The sequence below is a fragment of the Lycium barbarum genome, chromosome 8 (assembly GCF_019175385.1).
Source record: "Lycium barbarum isolate Lr01 chromosome 8, ASM1917538v2, whole genome shotgun sequence".
In the NCBI taxonomy this organism is placed as follows: Eukaryota; Viridiplantae; Streptophyta; class Magnoliopsida; order Solanales; family Solanaceae; genus Lycium; species Lycium barbarum.
The window spans coordinates 113,756,897-113,767,054 of record NC_083344.1 but is presented as its reverse complement, the minus strand read 5'-3'; the positions used below and the strand labels follow the sequence as shown (position 1 = coordinate 113,767,054).

General features: G+C 37.3%; 1 protein-coding gene across 1 annotated transcript; it reads right to left on the bottom strand.

Moving 5' to 3' along the window:
* Positions 1-210: 210 nt before the first annotated feature.
* LOC132606777 (disease resistance protein RUN1-like) lies at positions 211-4,756 on the bottom strand. Its single transcript, XM_060320412.1, has 5 exons — positions 4,029-4,756; positions 2,782-3,883; positions 1,886-2,161; positions 936-1,787; positions 211-833 (listed from the first exon to the last, which is right to left on the bottom strand). Exons 1-5 carry the CDS (start codon positions 4,541-4,543, stop codon positions 387-389), a joined length of 3,192 nt encoding a protein of 1,063 aa, XP_060176395.1. The 5' UTR covers positions 4,544-4,756; the 3' UTR covers positions 211-386.
* Positions 4,757-10,158: the final 5,402 nt, after the last annotated feature.

Sequence of the window (10,158 nt, the reverse complement as noted above, 5' to 3'; positions counted from 1 at the left end):
GATGGTCGTTGGATTGCCTATCTTGTGAGCGCTAGATTAGACCATTTCTTTTAGAAAGTGGCACTTATCTTGGAATGGACTAAAATAGAAAATAGGACACTTAAATTGGAATGGATGGAGTAATAATACTATAGCAGAGAAAAAAGAAAGAGGGGATCATAAAAGAGATTAACCCTTTTCGATATTTTCTACATAAAAAAAAATGCTAGAGCAAGTGTAAAGAAGCCTTGATTGAATGGATTCTGCAAAGAAGTACAAATAATCATGTTGATCTCCTGTATAGAAGGGAGGTTGTCCAACTCTGCAATCTTGACTAATTTTTTGCAATTTTCAAGTGAAACTTATTCAAGACATTCCTAGGAACTAATTTCAGTCATCTCCCATCTTCATTTAATCGAATCAGAATGATCCATCACTGCCGGCAAGGATGTAACTTTACCTTGTTTGTCTAAATATAACAGATGAACCCCTATCTTCTTTACTGTAATTTCTGTACCCCACTCACTAATTTGTATCTTGTCTCCAGCTTTGATCTGCCCATAAAAAGGTGTCTGTAAGGAAGATATGTATTGTACACATGATAGCTCTACATTTCCACCAGGTATTGCACGATCATAAGGCCAGTAGTAGCTTCTTGAAGATTTGTTTTTAGAAAAACTAAACCCGCCCGGAGAGACTGTTTTGACAAACTTGCGAGCACACCAGGCAATCATTCCTAAAAACTGATACTCCTTATTGTGTGTGGGTGGCATAGTAAAGCAAATAGATGAAGTTGTTACTTGATTTTGGCACCATTCTGGAACCTCTTTGCATTGGGGATAAATATTTAACCCCTGCTTCATCACACGAATTGATACAAGATTATTAATATGATAGTAGATGAAGAGAGAGAGAGAGAGAGAGAGAGAGAGAGAGAGAGAGAGAGAGAGACTAACCCGATTTCGATCTTTTCTGCATGGAAATGCTAGAGCACGTGCACTAAAGAAGCCTTCGTTGAATGGATTCGGCAGAGAACTACAATTAAGCATGTTGAGCTCCTCTATATAAACTGGGAGATTGTCCAACTCTGTAATCTTAACCAAGTTCTTGCAATTTACAAGTTCAAATTTCTTAAGATTTTCTAACTTAGATACTGATGGGAGTGTTTGAAGATTCTCACAGTCACTCAATTTCAAGGACTCCAAGCATCCTAACTTAGAAAAGTTAAAGGGTAGACACTGGAAATTGTTGCCACTCAAATCTAAAGAAAGTAAGGAGGATAAACTCCCAATATCCCTAGGAATATCTTCCTCAGACAAACCACAATATGTAATGCTTAACTGCGAAATAGAAGTTGACAAGGATTGTACGCGATGGACTTTTCTTTGAAAAAAACTCCTGTTTGCCTCTTCATTTTGACCTCCCACTTCCAAAATTACAAGATCTCTTAGCAGTTCAATAGATCTGGGCAATTGTTTTATACCTGTATAAAGTGCCAAAAGTTTTTTTAGACTTTGCATATCTCCAAGGTCAACTGGCAGTGCATGTATAGATGAGCAGCTTCCAATGTTTAAGTTTTCAAGGGATTTTAGCTGACATATGTTGCGCGGAAGATCTGTAAGCTTTTTGCAACCATTCAAATCTAGATCAATTAGTCTGTCTAAATTTCCAATTGATTGATGGATCTCCTTCAGACTTGAGCAACCACGAAGCCGCAAAGTCTCAAGGCTTTGTGAACCACTGAAGTTTGGTGTTCTTTTAAGGCGCTTGCAATAAGAGAGATCCATATTCTTCAAACTTTTACAATGCTACAAGCAAACAAGATATACTTTCAAGTTAGATTTTCTTTCACCAGTTGCTATACTAATACATTATACATATGAAACTGTAAATTTGAGTAACAAACCTTCAAATTCAATCCAAATTCTTGGATATTACTCTCTTTCATATCTAGAACTACTAGTTTCTCAGCTGGAAATTTTGATGGTATACACTTTAAAGGACATTTTAGCCACGACAACCATCTGAGCTCCTTGGACAACAGCTCAAAATCTCCACTAATATGTAATTCATCAATTATAAGCACCCTAAGATTTTTCATTTTCTTAAATGCTTTGGTGCTTAAGCTCACTCCACTTAATGCCAGTCCTTCCACCTTCAGTACTTCTACCTTTTCAGAACCCTGATTTGGTAAAAAAGAAAAGCTCCTTAAGATCATGTTATGTCCCAGAAATTAAGAGAGAAAAATGCTTTATACAAATTGAAGGGCAAAGAAAGTGAATACATTTTCCCTCATGGAAAATGAATTTACGCATCAGAAGATGTAAAAAAATGTAAAATTGCTCAAAAAGCAAGATAAGACTCTTCAAATATTAGCTAACAGCATTAAGTAAGAAAAATAAAAAGATTAACAAAGAGGACAACTAACATCAAGACACCTGATAGTATAGTATGAGACACCTGGTACCAATTTAGATATAAATTAGACTATGTTTAAAGAATATTTGCCTATATAGTTCTAAAAGTAATAACATCAACGCTGATCGTCATTAAATATAATATCGTATACAAAATAAACAGAAGATAAAATAGGTGAATTTTCTTTGGTAATTTTTCCTTTTCATGAGTTATTTAGACTTAGCAAATGCTCATCTCTAGTTTACATGGGTTGGCAAACAACTAGAAATAACTTACTAACCAAATGAACTGAATTCTTGTGGTGACAACAGAAATTATGAGTAATAGAAAATTAAAATGAAACAAAGAAGGTATAACCAAGATAAAGATAAAGATTTTACTAACTTTATTTCCTTGTAGAACGTCATGGACTGCTTGTGGGCTAAACAATCTGCTTCGTTTTCCAGGGTCTCGGGGTGATTCCATGCGAACGATTTCTCTTCCCATATCTCGGACCAGATCATGCATCACTAACTGATACATATCCCTTTGGAGCAAGCATTTTCGGACCAAAGTTGAAATTGCACTTTCAGAATGAAAACCACATGCATTTAATGTTTTGGTAACTTCATCCTTGTAAAACCAATGAAAAATGCACGCAATATCAAGGAAAACACTCTGAGTATCATCATCAAGTCCATCAAAGCTTATCTTGAGAATCTCATGGATATCACTATGAGGAATTGCTTTTAGCTTTTCAAATTCAAATCTCCATTCTTCTGCGCATCTTCCTTGCAAATGTGAACCCAATGTCGCAAGAGCTAATGGTAGACCACTAGAATATTTGATTATGTCTTGGGCCAGCTCAACATATTCTTGTGGTGGAAAAAGATGGTTAAAAGCATGCCAACTAAAAAGTTGCATAGCTTCATTGTCATTTAATAGTTTGGCCTCGTATCTCTCATTTGCTCTAAGCCCACATAGCAAATGCTTGTCTCGGGTTGTAATAATTATGAGACTACCTGAACCAAACCAACTTCGATCTCTTGCTAAGGCATGCAATTGTCTCATGTGGTCCAAATCATCAAGAACTATTAGAACCTTTTTTGACTCAAATCTTGTTTTGATTAGTTTGATACCTTCAGCAACATTGTTAATTTCAAAATCCTTATTTTTGAGAATTTGACGAAGAAGTTTCTGTTGCAGCTTGACCAGACCATTAGATGGTGCTTCAGCTTCTGATCTAACATTCGATAAGAAGCAACTACCATCGAAGTGTCGAAATATTCGATTGTAGATAGCTTTTGCCAGAGTTGTTTTCCCTATACCACCAACACCATACATACCAACCATGTGAACTTCATCTTCACATTCATTTTGCAACAACAAATCTATCTCTTTGACACGAGTATCTAGTCCAACTGCGTGCCAAGCAATATCCAGAGGTGTCTGGTTGAGCACTTGTAGGACTTGTTCAATAATATTCTCGATAAATTTAAATTCATACCTAAAAAATTTTAGCAATAAGAAAACAGTATAATATCAACAATAACTAATAATGGAAAAAAAAAACTTTCGCGTAACATAGATTATATATATGAGTTTTTATGAGTTTGCTTCACAATGTATAAAGTAGGATCAAGAAACCGTACCCGTTAGCAACATTTTGCAAATCCCATCCAGATAAATTTGCAGCTTCAGTAAGTGCAGCCGTCCACTTCTCCGTTCTTTCAGTCCCAAATCGTTCCTTGTGTTTAGCCAAAGCTTCACCAAAGCACCCTGTTTGCTTGCGCACTTGAGAAGGATCAACATCATAGAAAATAGGCAAAACTACCTCCTTTAACTTATGTTTGCATTCGAGAATCTTAACAAGTTCATCAAGACACCAACTAGAGGAAGCATAATTTCTTGAGAAAACAACAATTGAAATCCTGGACTCTTCAATTGATTTCTCTAGCTCCCTTGAAATCACCTCGCCCTTTCTCAACTCCTCATCATCTATGAAGGTATTAACTCCAACTTGACACAATCTGGAATAAAGATGACCAGTGAAGGTTTTTCGGGTATCTTCACCTCTGAAACTCAAAAATACATCATAGTTCCAATGGGGTGAGTGAGAGAACTGGGAAGCAGATGAATCTCCCTGAATAATACATTGAGTATCCATTGGATGAAATGTTTGATGAGATGCAAGAATGGTTGGATGTTTAGCTGATCACTGAAGCTGGTAAATATATAGCTGCATAGCTTATGGTTTCATCGTGGAGGGAAAGATTGACCCATTCAACCCAATAGTTAATACTCCCTTTATACGACGGTTTTACTATTTGGGGAGTAACACTGTTCTTTCTTTAACTACAAAATTTGTTTGGAGTCGAGTGCTAATACTTGCTTCAAAGCTGCAATAATCGGGGGTGGCTTGATTATAAGGTTAATAAAGCAATGCTTGAGGCTCCAATTTTTTTTTTTTGGGCCTCATTTTTTCTTAAAGATGTGTTTTATATATATAATTGTTGTCTCAGTAGAAATAAGTTTTTAAAAATTAAAATTGAGAAAATCTTACGTAAGATCAGCAATGTTTCGAGATAGATTGAATGAATTAGCTATATTAAATTGAAAATGAATTGCTAGAACAAATCGATTATAAAATAGTAATTAATGACTTCGCATCTAAAAAAGCTAGAGAAGTAGACTTTAAATCAAATTATATATGACGATCTTTCCTTTGAAAAAGTATAGGGCATCTCTCTAAAGTTTGGCTTTAGGCCCCCAATGTTGTTGAGACGCCCTGACTGTAATCTTCTTAAATTCTTTCCTATATCGTGAATTACTATTGTGATTATGTTGACTTATGAGTTGTTATATCCCGTATTTTATACGTTCGGATATTTCAAGGTAGTCGTGGCAAAGCTAAGGGAATGACCATCTCCCAAAATTATTTTAATGTATAAGTTGGTTATGAATATGAGTAGTATGGAAATATCGGGAAAGGTTAAGGGTAAAAAGAGGAATTCGCAAAATGGTTCATGGAAACAATGCGGAAGGCCAGGGGCAAAATGGGAATTTCGCACAAGGATCAGGGATAAAGATTATATTATCTGAGTATGAGAATGTATATATATATATGGCATTTGGAGAGCGTAGGAAGTAAATCGGTTAACGTGATCACTCGAGGACAGCCCTCGTAACCATAAGCCAAGGTGGGGCCCACCCATCGAGATTTTATTAAAGACATATAAAGAGATATATGGGTAGTACATGTGAAGTTGAGCAAGTCCTAAGAAGGACCCATAAGCCAAAAATGAGTGTAAGCCCTCCAAAAGGACGATTTAAGAAAACGTTTTCGGATGACCTGACTTGGAGGGGAAAAAAGGGCATTATACGTTTGGAATTTGGAAAAACCCCCAGAAATAAAAGTTGTAGATAATTGAATTAGCTTTCCAATGGTACGTTGTGGACCCTCACACGATGTCGGAATCAAAATTTATGGCCATTTTAAGAGAGAGACCTTAAGCTGCCAAAAAAAAAAAAGAGAAACCGCGGGCCCCACGTGGGGAGGTCGGTGAAACCGACCTAGGGGGCCTATAAATACCCCATAAATCTATTATTTTCAGCAAATTAACCTTCCAAAAGTCCAAGAATCCTCTCAAAACCTCTCCCAAATATTATTATCCAATAAATCAAGAATTTGGCAAGATTACGCCAAACTAGTCTATGAAAGGTGATTGTTCTTCCTTCTACTCAAGTGTGGCGTTGGAGAAAATTTATGTGGCTGAGTTTCTTCAAGTATAAGGTATTCTATTCATCCCATCTTTTGTGTTTAGTTTATTATAAGGTCTAGCAAGCTTTAAAAACGAAAATAGTTATGGAGAAGGGTCATAAAGTGTTGTGTTGAAGCTATTGTGTTTATGGGCTGTTTGAACATGTTGTGGCCGTGTGTATGGACTGATTTATATATGTACAGATGGTATATAATGTTTTTAGTTTGTTGACGAGATTATACTACTCGATTGGGACGAAAGGAAGTGCATATTGTTGTTGTATGTTGAACAACATCGTGTGGGATGTTTATGAAATATATTGGTATGAATAATAGTGTTGTGATGTTGATATTGTTGGAATAATTGTTGGTATTGTTGTTGGTTTGGCCGGGTTGAATTCCCGGATTGTTGTTGATTAAAATTAGCCGAGCTAGAATCTCGGGGATGGTGTATTTATAGGGGAGATGCTGCCGAAATTTTGGCAGATTATAAATGAATTCATTTGAAGGGTTAAGACAAGTGTATGATGATGAGTCTAATGATTATGTCAATCTTCTTGAATGTAGACAAACAAGTTGGACGAATAGGCGTAGCTAGTAAGGCGCGGCACAGGTATGTTAAGGCTCGACCCTTTTCTTCTTTGGCATGATCTCTATGTCGCAAGTTTACGAATGTTTACATAGTTTCCTTATCTTCAAAAGTTATAAGCCTATAACACTAAGGTATAAGTCTTTCCCTAATAGTTTACAAACTGTTTTCCAAAATACCCATATTTTTCCAAAAACCAAGTTTTAAGAAGTCGAAAGCTTTTATGATTAGAACGACGAATATGAGTCTTATAATGACAATGACAATGCCAGATATGAGAAAACGTCTATGATGAGTATGTTAAGAATGGTTTCACGTTGGAAAATCCTAAGTTATGGGTTCGATACGAATATGGGAATATTGAGTTATTTCTTGATTCTCAACTTTACTCCTTGATAACAATTCTATTTTCTTTCAAAAACATTAAAGCATATGATTCAACGTCTTATGAAATTTATGATCTTATCCTATGTTATTTGCTATTAGCCTCATCTTATATAATTGTTCCTTCAAGGTGAGACGTGACGACCATGATGATTCCATAATATAATAGGAGGTTATCGACCTTACGTCACTCCGATAGAGTTGTAGTTTTTCTTTGGGCTCTCATGCATGCTGTTTATATGTTATAAGTATAAGTATATGTATATGGGAAAGTTGGGAAAGAGGGAAGGCGCTATAGACGCACAACCACCTGATCAGTTTGAGTATGATACATGATATCGTCCCGGACACGGGATATATGGTTAAATGGATCGGAGCCGACGCCTCGGCAATATGATGTATTTTATTTTCTATATATATGAAAAGAAAAGTTTTCCAAGAAAGTAGAGTAATATATGCACATATGGATCGGGCTGCACGTTCCGCAGCAATATGATATAGTTAGTATATGCACGTATGGATCGGGCTGCACGTTCCGCAGCGCTAAGTATGCATGGCATTCGCCCCCAGGGGCACTCATATGTACAGGTTACTCTTTTATCCTATGACATGTTCTATGTTTCCATGCAGTTATTGTTCATACACACATTTCTTACTATGTTACTATTCCTGCCTTACATACTCAGTACATTGCTCGTACTGACCCCTCTTCTTCGGGGGGCTGCCTTTCATGCCGCGCAGGTACACCCAGATGATGCGAAGTTAGCATAGCAGATGTTCCAGCGGAGTTAGTAGGCTCTATCCTGGAGTGCTGCCGAGTCAGAGTATATGTACTATGACACTTTGTTCGAAGTTAGAGACTTTGCAGACAGAGTCGTGGGTTTCGGGAGTCAGTTTGTATTATGATACAAGTTTTACTCAGCTACAGATTTTATTGATTTGAAAGCAACAAAAAGAATATTTCAGTAAATTTTATTATGTGTACTTGATTTAGGGGTTCAAAAGGTTATATATGTAATAAGAGTCAGCGGGTTCGCTCGGCTCCGAATATGGGGTCGGGTGCCCATCACACCCTAGTAAAGTCGGGGTGTGACAAAGTGGTATCAGAGCAGGTCGGTCTAAGGGGTGTCTGCAAAGTCGTGTCCAGTAGAGTCCTGTTTATGGGTGTGAAGCCGACCACATTTATAAATAGGAGGCTGCGGGGCATCTAGGGATTGTTGACCTTCTTTCTGTCTTAGATTGTGCGATAGAGCCAAGTCATAAGAAATAAGATTTCCCTATATAAGCCATACGTACGACGGAAGAAGGCGATCGATGCTATGGAAGGTCATAGAGGTAAGTCCTGACGTATTTGTTCTGTTACCTGAAACTGGAAGCACTGGATGGCTGGAATGTGTCATATGGCCGTATGTTCTGTGAAGTGTTGTCGATATTTGCTACGCACAGATTTTGAATAGTAGGTATGGTAAAGGAGATTCTGCTAGAATAGATACGCCTGACAGGAAGAAGCGGGGACAGAAAATACTGTAAATAGGCAATAAGTGAGGTGCGTCGTTTCAGAAAAGTTATGGATTTGGTACGGCAACGAAGGTGCGATCACTACCATCGAGAATCTGGAGACCCAGGACAGGAAGTAGTCATACACACAGGTGGAAGGTGAACATTGGGAATTGAAATGGGTAAAACAGTAATTGTCAAAGAAAGGGCGAAAATTTTTCAGAACCTGTAAGACTTCGACTTGCTCCAGAACATGTAATAAAGGTCATGTGAGGAAGCGGATGTGAAAATATCAGCATTAAGACACCGAATTCCAGTGAAGTTTTTGGGTTAAACGTGCTCAGGTGGGAGCAATTCTATGATGAGTGACCCCCTGGGAAGTTGGCAAGAAATTCTATAAATTGAGACATAAGAGACAAATGAAAAGCTAGGGTAGTCTAAGGAAAATTAGGATATACGGAATGGTTGGATACCACAAGAAGACGCGTAGGACGAGGCAGACTAGCTCGGTGAAGGGACAAAGAGTGCGTCACAGCTCGGGAATTAGGATAGGCTTGAAAAGCGTATGGAAGTATTTTGTGGACTAGTTGATAGTAAATATATATATATATATATATATATATATATATATATATATATATATATATATATATATATATATATATATATATGAAGGCGTAAGATATCCCACACGTGATTGTATCGGAGGACATGTCAGTTCCAGCAACCGGCGCTACGGTAAGGAAGGCATTGACCACGCAAGGGTACCAAAGTTCGAGGGACGGCAAAAATAAATGGTACAAGTGTTACCAGGTAAACTACTATTATTTTTACTATAGGTTAAGCTTGGAAATTCTAGTATAACAATATTTGGAAAATAAAGGGAGTGAGTAGATGGAGACGAGGAGAACAAAGTGTCGGAAGGAATAGTGACTAGGATAGGGGGAGGTGAAGTAAGAGGGAGAATGCTTACGCTTGAAATGATGTTGAGGTGAGAGACCTATAAAGGAATAGATATGTGGCTATATTAATATAGCTAAAGGTTCGACGAGCAAGAATAGGGGGAGTAGTAGATTAGAAAACCTACGACAGGAAATGAGGACTTGTGTAAAGACCCAGGAGTTCGATGATAAAGAAAGTAAGGGAAACAATAAGGAACGGGCATAAAGGAAAGGACAACTAGAAAGAGGGACCCTCCCGAAGTATTATGACACCCCATAAGATCAATTGAACATTCGAAGACGAATGTTTTAAAGGGGGGGAGGATGTTATATCCCGTATTTTATACGTTCGGATATTTCAAGGTAGTCGTGGCAAAGCTAAGGGAATGACCATCTCCCAAAATTATTTTAATGTATAAGTTGGTTATGAATATGAGTAGTATGGAAATATCGGGAAAGGTTAAGGGTAAAAAGAGGAATTCGCAAAATGGTTCATGGAAACAATGCGAAAGGCCAGGGGCAAAACGGGAATTTCGCACAAGGATCAGGGATAAAGATTATATTATCTGAGTATGAGAATGTATATATATATATGGCATTTGGAGAGCGTA